This window comes from Melanerpes formicivorus, unplaced genomic scaffold (genome assembly GCF_026170545.1).
Source record: "Melanerpes formicivorus ecotype bairdi unplaced genomic scaffold, bMelFor1.0.p_v2 SCAF_7, whole genome shotgun sequence".
In the NCBI taxonomy this organism is placed as follows: domain Eukaryota; kingdom Metazoa; phylum Chordata; class Aves; order Piciformes; family Picidae; genus Melanerpes; species Melanerpes formicivorus.
Genome location: NW_027142359.1, coordinates 8,545,264 through 8,563,640, shown reverse-complemented (window position 1 = coordinate 8,563,640; position 18,377 = coordinate 8,545,264). Strand labels below are relative to the sequence as shown.

Below are 18,377 nucleotides of genomic sequence, written 5' to 3'. Positions count from 1 at the left end.
AAACCAAGAGACCGTTTTTTTTACAGCTTATGTACATCTTAACACTAACTGAAGTTGATCAAGCCCAAGACATCCTAAAGGAGCAGATACCCAGAAGCTAAGTGTGAGAAAAACATTGTAATATTGATTGCTCATGGCAATCAATATTAATAATGTCATTATTTCACGGAACTGAAAGAATTGATACTTATTATTTCAAACGAGTATTATATTTTAATGTACTACAGTGAATAAAGTAAGCAAATTGTAGACTTCAGTCAAAACGCATGGGGTCCATAAGAGCACAGCAACAAGCACGAAACCTGGCAACTTCACAGGTACTTGCATTAAAATAGTCGAGAAAGGCCAGTGACAGAACCTAGCTACGGAGGAGGGGCAAGGCGCACTCGCCACAACACAGGAACGTCAAGGAGCCCGGCGTTCAAGCGATGGCCACAGCCGTCTCTGCCGTTCTGCAAAGCCCCAGGCGCGGCCCCGCTCACTGCTGCCCCCCAGCGGCCACACCACACGAAATGCCTCGCTGCCCGCCGCCCACCGACTGCGGAGGCCACGGACATGAGTAAGCTCATTGAAACCCTATGGCTCCCGCTCACGTCCGTTTCCCGGCCCCACCCCGCCAGCTTCTGCCCGGCAGTTGAGAGGGAAGAAGGGAGACAAGGAACTGCTGAGGGACCGCCGGTGAAACCCCACCCCGCTCCGCCCTCTCGCGCAGGCTCGGAAGCTCCGCCATCGCCTCTCGCGCCGGCGCGCGGAGTGAGGCTGCGCGCGGCGCCGGGACCCGGAAGTGGCGGGTGCGGAGTGCGGCGGCGTTTAGCGGCCGAGCGGGCCCCGGGGAGCGCCCGGCGCCGCGCGGGTGCGTGAGGCCTCGCCGTTGGGGTAGCAGAGGAGAGGACGAGCTGGGGGTGGGGACGGGCGCGGTCATTTTAAGTCCTGCTCAGCAGGGGCGCGCGGGCCCTCGGACAGCCCCGTGAGGGGGGCGGGTCCGCCGCGCCCTCTTTGCCCCCGAGGTCGATGAAGTGGGGCTCCGCTCTGGCTGGGCCGCGGCTCCGCGGCGAACCTGCTGGCCTGAGAACAAAGGCACCGCCCGCGGGTCAGGCGGAGGGAGGCGGGGATCTCGGCCGCGGGCTTGACACTTGGAGGTGACAAGCGCGGAGAGAGGGCTGCGCCGGGCGGGTCGTTGAGCTGGCCCGAGGGGACGGCGGTCGGCTGGAAAAGTAGATGGGTTGGTTTGCGGTGTTGCGGTTAAACAGAAAACTAATGCGCTTCAGTGTAATAGTAGCAACAGACTACGCCCATCCCGGCGAGTTTTCGCGGGCTCTATGTGTCTAGGAGACGAACAAAACCAGCCCTAGCCGCCTGTTTGGATCTAATAATAGGCAGTGTACTCGGTTCGTTGGTCTGAGTGGCGTTATGCCATGGTCAGGAGTGGGAAGTGTTGAGGTTAGTAACTTAATAAAAGCTTGAGTTATGCAGGATAGATGAAACTGTGTGAAATACAGAAGGCCTTAATAGAAAGTTGCAGTTATGTACTAATATATAATTTGAATCATAATTCTTTTGTGGATTATAAAATTATTGCTACCTTCTTTTTTTCAAGGTCCAGAGCAGAAAAGTCTTCACAAGATTTTTTTTTTCTAGTCACCTATGAAGCTCCTGAGTTTGAAGTTGCACTTCTGCAATGAAGAAAAGGAGACAGCTCGCTGCAAATCTGAAGGAAAAAGTTCATCTTGGCCATGAGAAAGATACTTCAGAACAAATTCTTGTAGTAGACTGTGCACAAGAAATTGTCTCAAAGTCTGCAGAAGTAGCCTCTGCAGATCAGCTTGAGTCTTCGCAAGAACTTTCACCATCATCAGAACAAAGAAAGCTCCTAAGCTCATTGCAGTATAACAAAAATCTGCTTAAATACTTAAATGATGACAGACAGAAGCATCCATCTTTTTGTGATTTACTCATAATTGTAGAAGGAAAAGAATTCAGTGCTCACAAAGTTGTTGTGGCTGTTGGGAGTAGTTATTTCCATGCCTGCTTGAGCAAAAATCCAAGCACCGATGTTGTCACATTAGATCATGTAACTCATTCTGTCTTTCAGCATTTGCTTGAGTTTCTCTACACCTCTGAGTTCTTTGTATATAAAAATGAAATTCCATTAGTTCTGGAAGCGGCAAAATTTTTGGATATCATAGATGCAGTGAAGTTACTAAATAATGAAACTGTTTCTAACATACAGACTGAAGTGATAACTGATGTGCCTACGCCTGTAGAAACACTCAATGAACTGACAGGCAAACTATTAAATAGTCACCAGTGTAATTTTTGTGGTCGAAGTTTCTGTTACAAGAAGGCCTTAGAGAATCATTTGGCTAAAGCCCACAGATCTCTTTCTCTGGAAAGAAAACATGGGTTAAAGATGGTTGAGAATGCTAACTTTTCCACTAGGCGTTCTACGAGAAACCGTAAATGTCCAGCTAAATTTGACAACAGTGACAATGAAAGTGGTGATGTCTCTGAAAGCAATTTGGAAAAAATCAGTTCTGACAAGGAAACATCTGACAGAAGTGAATTTGAAGACAGTGAAAGTGAATGCAATGCTGATGAAGAGGGACAGGAAGAGGAAATGTCAGGTGAAGATTCAGAGTCTGAAGAACAAAGCGAAAAAGAACAGAATGATACTGAAGAGGGTTCTGAGGCAGTTGATTCAGTGGGAAATATCCTTGAAGGCTTAGCTCCAGTCATCGTTCAGAGCAGCAGCAAAAAGCTACTGCAGTGTCCCAAGTGTGACAAAAAATTTGATCGAATAGGTAAGAGCAAGTTAGCTTGATCTCTGTCCTTTTTACCATATGGTGGTGCTGTTTGTATGGGAAATAAACTGAGCTTTTTCTCTGTCCTAGGGAGTGAAGATGAGAATTTCTGGATCATCTCACTGATCCAGTCTGCTGCTAATTTTTCAAAATGTGTTAACTTGTTCAGTCTGTGATGCTAAACAGTCTCAATAAATGAACCGAGTGCATTGTTTGAAAAATCTGCAAATACTAAGTTTATTTCTCTTTCACTGCTCTGGATTCTGGTTGTTAGCATGGTATGTAAAACTAGCCTTGAAAAAAGGAGGGAAATTTAGCAAGATATTACATGATGAATTATAGGGAGTCTGGGGCCTGTACTGGATTTTCTGCCAAATTAAATAGCAATGCTAATGACGTTGCACTGTTGTCAAACAACCTGAAATTCTTCTGTTCTATATAATGCACAAATGCTTTGGACCTAGCCACTGACATCTACCCTGGTCTTACTGGTCTGTGGTTATGACAAAGTAATACTTTATCAGCTTAATCTGCTCTGTTAGGATCATTTACGTGTACTGTCAAATCTACATGTGTAGACAGTTACTCGGGGTATCAGAAGAGTAGAAATTCCAATCATAAGCTGCCCATTACTTTCCTACTTTCCTCCTTTCCCACATTAAAAACAAATTACTACTGTACTCCAGAATTTTCGTGTTCTTTCAGATGGAATAAATGTTAAATTATGATGTAAGGTACTGACCACATTTCAGTCATGGGAGTTTGGAATGAAATAGTTGCTTTCTTTAACTGCCCAAAGTATGATGCATATTCTTCAGAGAGAGAAATACTGTTTAGTACAAAGCAGAGAGGCTGCTTTTGACTTGAGGGAAATAAATCCTCAGTGTATGATGGAGTTCTATCCTCAGCAAAAGACTCAAAAACACAAAGGAGAACTCCAAGCAGTGTGACAGAATTGAGACAGTATTTTTGTTTATGGTAGTATCTTGGATCACAAATACAGATAATTTGCAGTAGTCTGTATCATTCATTCTGTTACTTGAAAATACCTTAAAAATACCAGGTGTTGCGAGATTGCTTGTTCGCTGTTCTGGAACAGTACTTCAGAATGTGTAATGAAAAAGTAGTAGCACAACTTTAAGTAATTAAGAACTGGGTATGACATAGGGTGGAGCAAGAAGGACATGTAACCCTCACACATTTGACAGGCATACAGAGCATTTTTATTCTTACCCTTTATCTGCAAAATAGTTAAGATGGAAGTGTTGGATGAAATGCATGCGATCACCCTGCAATTTTTGGTGGTGTAAATCAGCAGTAATCTTTAGATGTGTATGGGAAGGTACTTAGATCTTGACCCCATTTGAGAGAGATACTGTGGCATATTAAGGGCACAGACCCCCACAAGATACCATAGAACAATCTCCAAATGTGTTTATTTTAGGTGATACCTGTTGCAGTTTATGCTAATAGATTGTTGTTATTATTGTTGTACAGGCAAATATGAGAGCCATACACGTGTACACACTGGGGAGAAGCCTTTTGAGTGTGACATATGTCATCAGCGCTATTCAACAAAGTCCAACCTGACAGTGCACAGAAAGAAACACTCTAGTGACACTGATTTTCATAAAAAGGAACACAAATGTCCCTACTGCAATAAACTGCATGCAAGCAGAAAGACTTTAGCGAAGCATGTCAAGAGGCAAGTATGAGCAAATTTGTCTCACGCTTTGGAAGAACTGGGGTTTTTCAGTTCAAAAGTGAAGACAAATGTATGTATGCACACAGCAAGTTCTGCATTATTTCTCTACCTGTTTTTTCAAATAAGTATTTTTTCAGAGAACAAGGGGGTTAGCAGTGTCAACTAACCTGCTGTAAGGACTTACTAAATAGTGTTTCTGTGGTTGTTTAGCAGTAGATTTTGGTTATAAATTTTAGGGTGCTCAGCTTAGCTAGCAGAGTCAATGAGAACACAACATTCTTAACAATTACCAGTGTTGCCTTGAATTTGGAGACGGAATGAAATGCCTGCTTTGGTTTAAGATGCTGATGCTACAGTGTTGATGATAATAGGTGAAGAAATCATTTCTATGCAGATTCTTTTAGGTGAATAATTTATCTGGTAGGTCTAATTGTAGTGTTATTTACATGATGCTATTTATTCCCTTTTTAAAAATTATCCATAAAGCATTAAGAGTTTAAAGTGTCCTTTGTCTTCCCAGTTGTTGTGTGAGATTCTACAGGTGTCTACACTGCTTTCTAGTTATTTCTTCCTTTAGAATAGCTTAATTAGCAGTATTCTGTTCTGCTGGTTTAGTGATGAAGTTTCATGACACATGAAGGATAGAAGTGCATATTTTAGTTTTTGGATGATCTTTGGCTTAGAAAGTTATAGCTACTTTCGGCTTCTGTCTTTCTCTTAGGTTTCATCCAGAGAATGTACAAGAATTTCTTTCAATCAAGAAGACGAAGAGTGAAGGTTGGAAATGTGATGTATGTAATACTTCAGTACTTTTGGTTTTTTTCATGTGCATGCTTTGTTTTGTGACTTGAATGCTTAAGTGAAAATGAGGGGTTCTGTGAAATTTCAGTAAGCCTTGTAAGTGATAGTATAAGTTTCCTTCTTATGTGCAGATTTAAAGAATCTATTTTACCTGTATGTACAGGTGACAAGGTAGATAACACCAGATTGAATTCTAAAATAGTTGAAGGCAGTGTTCTTTAATGTGATCAGTTATTACCATTGCTTAAGTACATCAGTTTGCAAATGATTAGACTTGAGTGTTATGACTAACTTAAAAACAGCATTTGCTCTCCCATTAATTATGCTCATCAAACATTGACTGTAAAGTATATATTTTGGAGGGCTCTCTCAGTAGAGAGGATACTTTATCATTTAGCTATATGTGCAGAGTTGTGAATTTGTAATAAATTTATCTCTAACTCTAAAATCATAGAATACTTTCCTTGATTTTCCAAAGAGGGATGTGTGAAACTACATCTACTGTAAAAATGAGTTTGTAGAATTCACATACTCTATCTGGCTGCTGCCATAGGCGCAATAGCACAACATTGCTGATTTCTTGGAAAGTGCTCTTAGCCGATGAATGATTTCCTAAAATCAGCTTCACAGTTTGTTTGTTTTGGCTCAAAAATGTTAAGTTTCTATTAATAAGAGGTTATTTTTAAAGTGAGCTGCTGCTGTTCTACAGTCCACATGCACTGAAAATGAACCGTAATTGAAAGCAAGGGTAGAAGTTCAGCTTTTGTAATAGTTAGAGAATGACAGAACCCATAGAAGCTGTGACTTTGTTTTCAGGTTGTTTACTATTTTCTGAGGGTGGAGATGCCACAAATAGAAGCTTCAGGGTTTCTTCAGGTTGTTGTATGCCTTAGTACATGTGTGAACAGCAGGGTTTGGTGACCATACTTTAATTCTTGAGGAACACAAGCAAATTCACAGAAACAGTAGAGTATTAATCACAGAATCACAGGGGTTGGAAAGGACCTTGAAAGATTGTGTAGTCCAACCCCTCTGCCAAAGGAGGATCACCTAAAGTAGGTCGCTCAGGAACACATCTAGGCAGGTTTTGAATGTCTCTAGAGAAGGAGACTCCACAACTTCTCTGGGCAGCCCCCTTGTCCTGTCATTGACATCACTGAGAAGAGCCTGGCTCTGTCCTCCTGACACCCACCTTTCACACATTTATAAACATTAATGAGGTCATCCCTCAGTCTCCTCCAAGCTAGAGCTCCAGCTCCCTCAGCCTTTCCTCTTTACTATTGAGACAAGCAAGAAGGCTGTTACACTTTTTACACTTTCTTACACTTTAATGAGTTTTTAAACAAATCTGCTAATTCTGATTGCTGATTGAGAGAAAATGCTCAGAGAAAATGCATGATGTAGTGCGTGGGAATTAGGTAGTGTTAAATGCAGCTACTATAAACAATGGCAACAGTTTCACAGTGAAATCAGTGAACACCTTGTTGATTTATATTGAAGAACGGGACTCTAATGTTAAATTGTAATACTTAGTTTAAATGCCTAAATTTGAGCTGTAGCTTCAATTCTGTGATTGAACTGCATGCTTACTTTAATGACTGCTAATTCTTGTACATTCAGGGTTTTATTAATCTGAAAGAAATTCTTGAAAGCTCACATTTTTAACGTTACGAAAGTTCTGTAACTCTAAAGTATATTTTAAGTTACATTTCTTTGTTGTTATTGGAATTTCCTCTTTAATATGTGCTGTTATGAGAATTTTCCAGAGGAAATAAAGGAACAGGAATGACTCTAATTCTACAGTAGTGTATATTTGAGCAGCTTTTATCACAGTCCAACTGAGCTTATTTAGCATCCAAAACCAAGCCAAAGCTATTTATTGGGCTGTTTTCTGCTGAGTTACTGTGTTGAGACCTGTTAAGTGCTGGAGTGAGTAGTAAGAATATGGGAGGAGCGTTTAACTGTATGCAGGAGTTGCCAGTGGTTGGCCATGAAGTGACATCCTGATTTATGTAGTGCAATTGGGTTTTATATAGAATGCAAGGCTTTAAAAGTTGGGATAGAGTGTGCTTTTCAGTATTAGCTGTTTAATCTTATGTTGCTGCAGAGCAGAAGAGCTAAACAGAATTTCTGAATAGGAAAAAAAAAAACAATCTTCTAGCAGATGTGTTTTTGACAGTGTGTATTATCGTTTTAGGTCTGTAATAAATTCTTCACCCGAAGACTTCATTTAGAAGAGCATATGATCCTTCACTCTCAGAATAAACCCTTTAAGTGTACCTACTGTGAAGAGCACTTTAAATCCCGATTTGCAAGGCTGAAACATCAAGAAAAATTCCATCTCGGTATAGAAACCTCCCTCTGACATGTAAAGAATAGATTTAAAGTAAAACCTTCCTCCACCTTTGTATGTTCTTATCAGTCTGGTTTTCACCCCACTTCCTTTTCCAGGTCTCTCCAGTTTTGTGCGGGAGGTTTGTTGGTTGGTTGGTTCTTTTGTTGGCTCTTGTTTGTGTTTTTGTTTATTTATTTATTTATTCCTGTTCAAGTGTCTTCTGGGGGTACTGCATTGTGCCTAAATAAATGCAAAATTTTGGGTGGGAAGAAGAATTAATTAGTTTTGGTTTAAAGACATGTTTTAAAAGCATAAAATTGGTTTGCAGCTATGAAGTCAGATTCTTCCTGAAGTTTTTCCAAAGACCTTTTGCTTTCATCCTGAAGTATTCCAAATACTTCTATTGCTACTAGTTATTTCTACCAGGTAGGAAATAGTTTGGTGGTAGCAGTGGGAATTTGTTGTTTTCAAACAGTCTTAAGTGGGCTTAATTACTTTTGACTATTAATTCTAAATTTCTGCTTTACAGTCATGAAACTTGTCAAAATACTAGGTATGAGAAAAAACTTAGCTGAACAGAAGGTGCACAGGTTAAAGTATGCTGACCATGGTAAACATTTGTCAGACAAAACTTTTGCTTTGTAAATTGAACAGAATTTTCGCAACAAGCTGATCTGGTCCTCTTGACAGTGAATAATGCTCTGTGTGTTATCTCCTTGTAGGGCCTTTCCCTTGTGATATTTGTGGCCGCCAGTTTAACGATACAGGAAATCTGAAGCGCCACATAGAATGTACTCATGGAGGAAAGAGAAAGTGGACATGCTTCATCTGTGGAAAGTCTGTTAGGGAACGGTAAGAAGTTCTGAGATTACTTGAACTGCAGAACAGAGAAATATATAGTGTGCTGTATTTGATTTTGCATATGATTTAGCTTTGAGTTTTTAACAATAATTAAACCATTTCAGAGATAGGATGAGGGGCAGTGGTTCAAACTAGAGAAGAGCAGATTTAGATTGGATGTTAGGAACAGGTTCTTTACCAAGAGGGTAGTGGAACAGTGGATCAGGTTGCCCAGGGAAGTGGTTGGGGCCCCGTCCCTGAAGATGTTCAAAGTGAGGCTTGACAGGGCTCTGGGCAGCCTGATCTAGTTGAGGATGCACCTGCTTATTGCAGAGGGAGTTGGACTGGATGACCCTTGGAAGTCCCTTCCAGCCCTGACCATTCTATGATTCTGTGATTAAAAGGTAGCGTCAGGGACACAGGTAGCATATGATTTTTCTGATTACCTCTAAAATTAAGGCTGATAATTGTAGGGTTATGAAGCAAAACTATATTAAGGAGGTCATACCACTAATTCACTTCACTTATGATTCCTGTGTTGTGCAAAAACATCCTGCGGGAAAAACTAAGAAAAAATTTGACTTCTGCAGACACAGTTTCACAGAAGATGGAGTAATCCTCTGCCTTTTCTGTTGCTTTTTGAAGTGGAGGAAAAAATTGTTAATTTAGTGCTTTGAAAAGGGAAAGCTCTAAAATTTAGCTTATAAATTCTAGTATATAGAAAAAGAACATGGAAAAGCCATGATAATAAGATTCCACCCCTCACCATTTCTATTCTATTCATGTGAGGGGAAAAAATACAGGCTTTTTAACTGTTGCTTACATGGCTAAAGTGCAGCTGTCTTGCATTGCTCTATAAAGAATGTCTTCTAAGTTTTCCACATTGCAAAGAATTTTCTCTTCCATTTAGTTCACACATTTCTTGGCTGTGTATGCAGTCAATTTTATTCTCATGCCTTTGCTTGAGAGGAATTTTTACCTGCATCTGTTTTTTCCTTTAGTTGAAAAAGTGATAGTAAAAGTAGACTTTCATATGTGTATGTATGTGTGTATAAATACATATATATATTTTAAAATAAGCTCTGTCATGAGTTAACATCTGTGATCTAGATTTCTTCTAAGTGTGACTTTAAAGTTTTGGTTTAGGTATACATATAGTAACAAGGAAATTATTACTCAGAAATAGTGTAAAATTTGATTTCTTTACTGTATGTTGTTCAAATGTTTGTTTGGAACAATGTTTTGTTTCTTGGTGTGTATTGTTTTTCGTTCCAGGTCATTCAGTAAGTAGTGGATTGCCAGACTGGCTTTGAATGTGTGTGTATGTAGGTGTATCTGAATAAACTGATGCGGTTACTTGGATATACTGTGATCCATCAGAGAGAAGGGAATTGAGACCACAATAGTTTGCTTCAGTTTAAAATCACAGCAACATTGCTTAAAATTAAATTTTACTGACTTTGTCAAACAGGACAACTTTGAAAGAACATCTGAGAATTCACAGTGGAGAGAAGCCTCATCTTTGCAGTATTTGTGGGCAGAGTTTTCGTCATGGAAGCTCTTACAGGTACAGATTTTTGTGAATTAAGTTAGTAAATAGTCTTGCTTGTGATATACATGCATACTGTTAGCAACATCATTCTTTGTAATGCATGTGTTTAGATTTATTCACTCTGAAAGCATCAGTGAATGCTTAATTGTTGAAAATATATTAATAAACTGTGAGAAGACATTTAAACACAGAATCCCATACAAATTTTATGTCAAAATTAACTTTCTTACATATCTAAAACTTCTGTGTTTTTGTTATTCAAATAGAAAACAAGCAGAGGAATAAAGTGTCCTCATAAATTTATGTCAAATATGAGAGCTCTGCTCTCTCTTGCTTTCCAAGATCAGTTTAAGCATACCTCGACTGCAGGTTATTCCCTGATATTTGTGTGACTGTGTTTCTGTATTTTGCATGGAATTAGCAGTGCAGATTATGCTAACAAAATGGCGTTTTATGGTTATGACTATAAATGTGCAGACTTCATCTAAGAGTCCATCATGATGACAAGAGATACGAATGTGAAGAATGTGGGAAAACATTTATTCGGCATGACCATCTGACAAAACACAAAAAAATACACTCAGGTAGGCAACTCCTTTGAAAATTGGCTTCAAAATGACTGTTTTGAAATAACATCAAATTAAAAAAAATTAATGATGGAATTTTTTTCATACCTAAAATGTTTTGGGCCTGATAAAAGTTCCTTTCGCTGTTTTTAATGTCTACTACAGTCAGTTAACATGTTTCTAAGTTTTAACAGCCAGGCGTTTCCTCCATGTTAGCATAAAAAGCTGAGGGACAGTCAAAACATGTAACAGTGAATTGCTTTAAAATTAACAGAATAAAGCAAAAGTGAAAAGGAGGATTTTTCTAATGAGTTCAGATTTCTTTTTTTTTTCATAGCAACATTATTACCACAACACCGAGGAAGCTGTTACAGTCTCTGTCAAAGTTTGTACACTGATCACTTTAATGTAAGAACATCAAAGAGGTGTTTCTGAAGTCTCTGTTATGTGGAAGAGAGATGGAAGGAGGGTGGTGGGAGTTAACCCTGAGAACAGCCAGATGGGGAAGGAAGAAGAAGAAAAAAATCCAAAATGTTATAAAATGTATAGGAAGAATGAAAATGTAGTAGGGACTTCTCCTTTTCCAGAACAGGTTCCAAAGGGAATGTGGTCTTCTACAAAACAAAATGCTTTCTAGGCAGCATGAAACTATGAAAGTGATCAGAGTTTAAACTTTCTGAGCCTTTATTTTGAAGGACAGCTTCTTTTTTGGTGTTTGAAATCATAATGCCTGCTATAAAATAAAGAAATCTTTGAAAATTCAAGTACACACAGACAAAAAAAATCCTCTTTTCTACTCTATTTGCTTTTCCCCCTCTAGAAAGTTACATTCTTTGACTGTCCACAGTCTTACAGGAGAAGAAATATTGTGCCACTTTGTGGAAGATCTCAAGATGGCTAAAAAGAATCAGGATACTTTTAAACAGAAGCATAAAAGAAAAAGGTAACTATGTATGTCAGGATAACTAAAAAGATAAATACCGTGAGGTAATTTTAAGTTCTAAAAATTGGTAGCATAAAATAATTGGTATTTTAAAATAAATTTCTCTTTAAATCTCCTGAATTATAGAAGATCCCACATTGAGTCATAAAAATGGAAGAGCAGACTCTTAGTCATTCAGTTGTACTTGTCATGCAGCAGGTGTTTGGGGAAGCATCTCTTAACTTATGAATGGAAATTTCTTTGTAGAAACACTAAACATTTGGTAATAATCATATATAACAAGTGGTAAAATCCTTACTTTGGTAGAACAAACCTACTTCCTGAATTTTGTTCTTCACTAACAGAATCATCCTCTAAGATAAGGAAGAGCTTGATTGGCTGGACTTTGAACATGGATCTCTTATATGGATAACAATTACAGCTCTTAGACATTTAATAAGTTTCATAAGAATAAACCCAAATGTATTGAATTTTGCCATTGTAGGTGAAAAAGCACATCAGTGTGAGGAATGTGGAAAATGTTTTGGCCGTAGAGATCACCTTACTGTTCATTATAAAAGCGTTCATCTAGGAGAAAAGGTTTGGCAGAAGTGAGTGTGGACTTTTTATAACTGTGTAAATACATTTGTACTGTAACTGATTTTATGTTTGTGCAAAATTTTAGTAGTCTGTCATGCCTGTTTCCTTAGTCTTGATACAGAGATAGGACGGTTTGAAGTGGGTGTCAGAAAAGTACCCTAAGTAAGATGTTGTAGTATAATTAGGTAAATAAGTAAAGGTTGAAATTTTTATCTGTCACTCAGCTATCTCAGTGTTGTTCTAAATGGATGGTTTGGTATAATATTGTTATTGCAGACTTTTAAGACTGAGTTAAATGTGATTTAAGCACTGTGAGAGCTATCCTACACCTAGTTATTTTCTGATCTGCTGATATCAGATTAGTGGTGCTGAAAACTTTGGAACTTCAGTTATGTCTATAAATTGAAAATTAAATATGGTTTTTAAATTCTTGAGTTCCAAAAGTGAGCCTTTCAGAGATTTCAAATAGACTGAGACCATTCAAAGGATGTGTTTTAACTGCTTGTACTTGTTAGCATTGTGTAGAGACCACCATAGAAAGCGTTGAAAGTATAGTACTCTGCTTACTCTTTTTGTGGTAGCCAATAGCCTAAACCAATCTTAGGGCATGATTCTGCCAAAGGGAAAGCCTCTCGTGGATGTTGGGCAAAAACTGTTAGTTAGGAATATTTTTGGGGTCAGAAAAAAAGTTTGTCTGGCTTTTGCTCTTTGTGCCAATCCCAGCAAAGAGTAAGATTGGATGTTGAAAAGTATTTGATTGACTTTATTGGTTGCCAGGAGATATGAACATTAGTGATGAGATTTGGAAACTTTGGTATTCAGCTATTTTTCATTTAAAAGTTTATAGAAAGGACTGTGCACATAGCATTATTCTCATTCTGTTCTTAAAAAAAAATATCTAATACAAGATTTCTTTTTTTTTTTTCTTCAAAGATACAAAGCAACATTTCACCAGTGTGAAGTCTGTAAGAAAGTTTTTAAAGGGAAATCAAGTTTGGAAATGCATTTTAGGACACATTCAGGTAAAAACAATAAACTGCAACAAACCCACAAAACACATAGGAATGTATTTTTATGTATCAACATACTGATAGAATTATTTAATTCATTACGCTTGCTGGGCATTCAAGGCAAGAGTAGCAGGAAGCAACGGAACTTTATTCTTTCTTGTATGTTAGTAATTCCTGAATTGTAGCTGCTAAATGTATCAGTTGAAAGACTGATAATCCTCAACACAGGTTTGTGATATGCCCTCTACACCTCTTTCTTTAGTTTACTGGTGTATGTTCTTGCCAATTTTTCCCAGACCTTTTAATCATGAGATTTAACACATCCAAGTGCTGGGTTCTGCACATTGGCCACAACAACCCCTTGCAGTGCTACAGGCTGAGGTCAGAGTGACTCGAGATTGGCCAGGCAGAGAGGAAACTGGGGGTACTGGTTGATGGTAGGCGGAACATGAGCCTGCAGTGTGCCCAGGCAGCCAAGAGGGCCAATGGCATCCTGGCCTGCATCAGGAGCAGTGTGGCCAGCAGGAGCAGGGAGGTCATTCTGCCCCTGTATGCTGCACTGGTTAGGCCACATCTTGAGTACTGTGTCCAGTTCTGGCCCCCTCAGTTTAGGAAGGATGTTGACTTGCTGGAGCCTGTCCAGAGAAGGGCAACGAAGTTGGTGAGGGGTTTGGAACACAAGCCCTATGAGGAGAGGCTGAGGGAGCTGGAGTTGCTGAGCCTGGAGAAGAGGAGACTCAGGGGTGACCTTATTGCTCTCTACAACTACCTGAAGGGAGGTTGTAGACAAGCGGATGTTGGTCTCTTCTCCCAGGCAGCCAGCACCAGAACAAGAGGTCACAGTCTCAGGCTGTGCCAGAGGAGGTTTAGGTTGGATCTTAGGAAGAAGTTCTATACAGGGAGAGTGATTGCCCATTGGAATGGGCTGCCCGGGGAGGTGGCGGAGTCACCATCATTGGAGGTGTTCAGGAGGAGACTTGATGGGGTGCTTGGTGCCATGGGTTAGCTGTTTAGGTGGGTTGGATTGGTTGATGGGTTGGACATGATGATCTTGAAGGTCTCTCCCAACCTGGTTTATTCTATTCTATTATTTTTGTGGTCCATAGAGTACTACATTTGGAGTAATGATTTAAACAAGGATTTGAAATACCTTTGGAAAGGTTTATGTCCTTTATATTTTTTATTTTATTTTTTCTGCCTTATGTTCAGGAAAATCATTGTCCTTCTGAAATGTGTAGAAGTACAAATTGAGGTCATTTAATACCAGTATCATCACTATTTGAAGACTGATTTGCCTTTTTTAAATAATTTTTTTATATTCTGTTTATCTTTGTGTATACCTGACAGAAATCCCAAGTATTGAAAGAAATCTCTGTAAGGAGGAGGGTATGTTAATAACAGCTTCTTAACAAACTGCTAAGCACCTTTGATTCCAAATGGGATGTTAAGCCTATGCTCTTTGTTTACAGTAAAATTGTTTTATGCTAGGCATTTATGCCATAATCTATGTATGTATTTTCATTCTTACGTGTGTTGTGGTGTTACTCAGAATTACCTAATTCTTACTTCTTTGTCATAACAGGTGAGAAACCCTACAAATGTCAAATCTGTAATCAGTGCTTTAGAATTAAGAAGACATTAACGAAACACATGGTTATTCATTCAGATGCTCGACCTTTCAATTGCCATCACTGCAATGCAACGTTTAAGCGAAAAGACAAGCTGAAATACCATATTGATCATGTTCATGGCTCAAAGGCTGCAGAAGAGGCATTGACATCATCCTCAGAGGAAAAGCTAGTGTCCTTGCCAGTGCAGTACACCTCTGATGACAAAGTCTACCAAACTGAGGCTAAACAGTATGTGGAACAGTCCAAAGCTTATCAATCAGAAGACAAAACTTTGCTCCCGAATGTATCTCCAGAAGTATGTGTGCCTGTGACTCTGGTTCCAGTTCAAATGCCTGATCCACAAGCTGATCTCGTCCAGCATACTGCGCAGTCACACGGCATGCTGCCTCCACAGCCTGAGCAGACCGATTATCAGCGAGCCACAGATCTGGCATTTCTAGAGAAATACACTCTTACTCCACAACCTGCAAATCTTGTTCATCCTGTAAGGCCTGAGCAAATGTTGGATCCTAGAGACCAGTCATATCTTGGAACTTTGCTGGGGCTAGATACAGCTCCTGCTGTCCAAAATATTTCAAACAATGAGCATTCGTGATCAGACCATAACATTCCACCTAATTTGCTAAGCCATTAGCCAGCAGAAGGCTGATATGGCAATTAAGATTTCTATTTTCTATTTTATTTGGACTCATGAGTCTTCTGCATAGTTTTGGATACACAGGTTTGTTTACATAATATTTGAACATTTAGGCACATTTTGATGCATATTGGAAGAGTGTTTCTTGTGATTTTAAAGAGTTTTTTAAAATCTTACAGACAGTCTTTTAAAAACTATTCTCTGAAATGTCTTATAAGGATAGTGGCTAAAAAATGTAATTACATATCTGACTATTAATTTAAAAAGTATTGTTTGCCTTTCTGCATCTCACTTTGAGTTAATATTTTAAGTGTGAAAGAAAGCATTCTGGAAGAATAATAAGGACTATATCAAATTCCTTAAAAGCTGTAAGGACAGGCAGGGGTATTTGAAAACTTTCAATTATGTTTCACACAAAATACAGTTTTAGGAATATTTGGGGGGTTTTAAAGTGTGCCAGACTCTGGAGCTTAGTCAGTGGACACAGGAACTAAATTCTTCTGAAAAGTGATGGAGAAATTTTATGAAGATGCTAAACAGGGAGTTTAATGATCCCCTTGCCTGACTTTGGCTTCTCAATTCTTCCATGATCTCTAACATTGAATTATGTCAGAAGATTTAGACAGTGGTTTTGTCTTAATTTACTACAGTTAGTCCTATATAATTTTAATATGCATTTTTTTCTTGATTTTTTTTTTTTGCAGTCTTGTTTGTCTTCTGAAGTGTTCCCCACACTCTTAACTTAGAAAGAAGTGGGGATATTTGCAAGGTTGTTTTAATTTATCCACAAGTTACACCAGGGTCCCACATTAGCATGCCCATTTTCAGGTAATCTGTGATAGAGAAGAAATTTAAAGACTATTATTTCCAGAACAGTACTCAACTTCTATTTTAAAAAAAAAAAAAAAAGGAGAAATAATAATTATAAATCTTTGTGAGTTGCTAGTGAAATCGTTTTGGTTTTCGCTTCCATGTGCTGTGTTATAAAACAAACTCGAACTCTGTAGAGCATTTTATGTCTTGAATTATTTATAGCCTTTTGTCTGCTAGACATAAGGGTTTTTTTTCCAAAAGAACCATTCTGAGGTACAAGTCTAGTGTAACTCACTGTGACATCTACTACAGTTCAACCTCATCAAACTTTTCAATTTTAAGCCTACTTTACAAATAATTGTTCTGTGTTTATTCGGTGAATATTATGCCAAAGAAAGTATCTGAAATAATTTTATAATCTTTCCTATTCCTCACAAGATTACATCATAAGGCAAACTTTTGCCCAGTTTTCCCTATTCTTAAATTATTACCTTAAAGAAACTTTAAAATGGGAAACTGGTTGTCTGTGTATTGTTATAACTGTTAGATTTATCCAATGACATGAGCACAAGCAATATATGGTGAAAAGCTCTATTATTGCAGTTCTATAAACTTTTGAGCCACACCAATCATTTAAACTCCTACTCAGATACTTTGGTGTTAGATTCAGTTAATCTCCATCTACTTCAGTGCTGAGCAGTTTGCAGGACAGGGGCCAGAGTTGCCTGAATGTTCATACTTTGAAGCTTGCATCTTAATGGATTCTTAACCTAAACACACCAAAGATTTCTGTTGGCTGTTAAATAGTGGCAGTTATAGAATTTTAAGTGTTATCAATATTTAAGTAGGACTTAGCCAAAGAAGCACAAGAGAAGTCCTAACTTTAAAAGTCCAGTTTCTAAAACAGGGCTACATATGTTTAACTGTTCTATGTTTGTATCTCTAAAGTAAAATTTAGAGCTGTGCTCTGGGAATGTTCAGACTGACATGCTGTAAATATATCTGGTAAGAAGCTGAATACTAGCAATTATACAGCAATAATGAGGCCATTGAATGCCACCTTCTGAAAGGACACTATCAAGTACTCCCTGCTTTCTAACTCCACCTTCATCTCTGTTTCTGTCATTTACACTCCATGGCTTGAAAACAGCTCTTTTATGTGTAGTTTTTCAAGTGAACATGTATGTGTCGTATTTATACAAGCACACATGGACATTGAACATGGTTTCTAGCACTTGTAATTATACTTTTGAAAATAACCCAACATCAATGGTGTCAGTGCAGTTCTCAGACTAAAAAGTCTAACTCTTTGTTATGTCTTGTGTTTTCTGTTCTCCAATAGAAAAGTATTGTAGGATTTTGACAAACCAGTGGCTTAAAAGTAGTTGGCAAGTAATACTTTCTTTTCAAGTCCAGTCTTTTCAGAAGGCACTCTAGGAAAATACTGAGTTGGAATTTGGAGCATATTTACTTGATAATGTCCTTTTAAAAATTCTCTCATGATTGTGCCTTTTATATATATTCTGAATAATGGCTTTGTCTCTAGTTCAGTTGGTTATTCAGAAAACAGTAAGGTCAGTATCTTCCAAAGGGCTTCATGTTTTTGGGTGCCCAACAAAAAAGAGACTATGAAAGGACTTGTTTTTCAGAAAAATGAGTGCTATCTGTGCTGTTTGGGTGACCAGAATTACTAGTCATTCCTGGAATAAATGACCTACTTAGTTCTTTGGCATTCTTTTGTTTGCAGATAACCCTACTAGTTAGTGTTTTTTACCTGCTGGTCAGGCTGGATCATTGCCAGTTGACAGTGAAAGAAAATAGGAAAGCTTAAGTGCTACATACATAGTTTTTATTTTTTTAATATCATGAGTTATAATTGTTATGGCTTTACATCTATTTAAAATTCATATATGAGCAAAGTAAATTTTCATGGACTAGTACTTCATTTGGTAGGTGGAAGTAGCTGGTCTCTGCTTGATGGAGGACAGTTCATTTTAAAAGGACTGGAGCTGAAGGACCGTGATTTGTACTTCATAGCTGCATGGGCCGAAACTCCTTAGGTGTCTGATACCTCCATTTTAATATATATATGTGCTCATCCAAGAGTGCATGTCCTGTTGATCTGGAGGGTGCTTTTATAATAAAGGCTGTGTTTTATCTGGCA

At 38.5% G+C, this 18,377-nt stretch overlaps 1 protein-coding gene across 2 annotated transcripts; it reads left to right on the top strand.

Annotated features, from left to right (window-relative positions):
- Positions 1-760: 760 nt before the first annotated feature.
- Positions 761-18,377, top strand: ZBTB41 (zinc finger and BTB domain containing 41). Of its 2 annotated transcripts, none has more exons than XM_068140897.1 (11): positions 761-853; positions 1,639-2,801; positions 4,299-4,506; positions 5,228-5,297; positions 7,505-7,652; positions 8,365-8,494; positions 9,954-10,049; positions 10,512-10,618; positions 12,028-12,133; positions 13,056-13,144; positions 14,715-18,377. In XM_068140897.1, exons 2-11 carry the CDS (start codon positions 1,679-1,681, stop codon positions 15,356-15,358), a joined length of 2,721 nt encoding a protein of 906 aa, XP_067996998.1. In that variant the 5' UTR covers positions 761-853; positions 1,639-1,678; the 3' UTR covers positions 15,359-18,377. The 2 variants fall into 2 exon arrangements, with proteins under 2 accessions (XP_067996998.1, XP_067996996.1); XM_068140895.1 differs by having other exon boundaries at positions 1,598-2,801.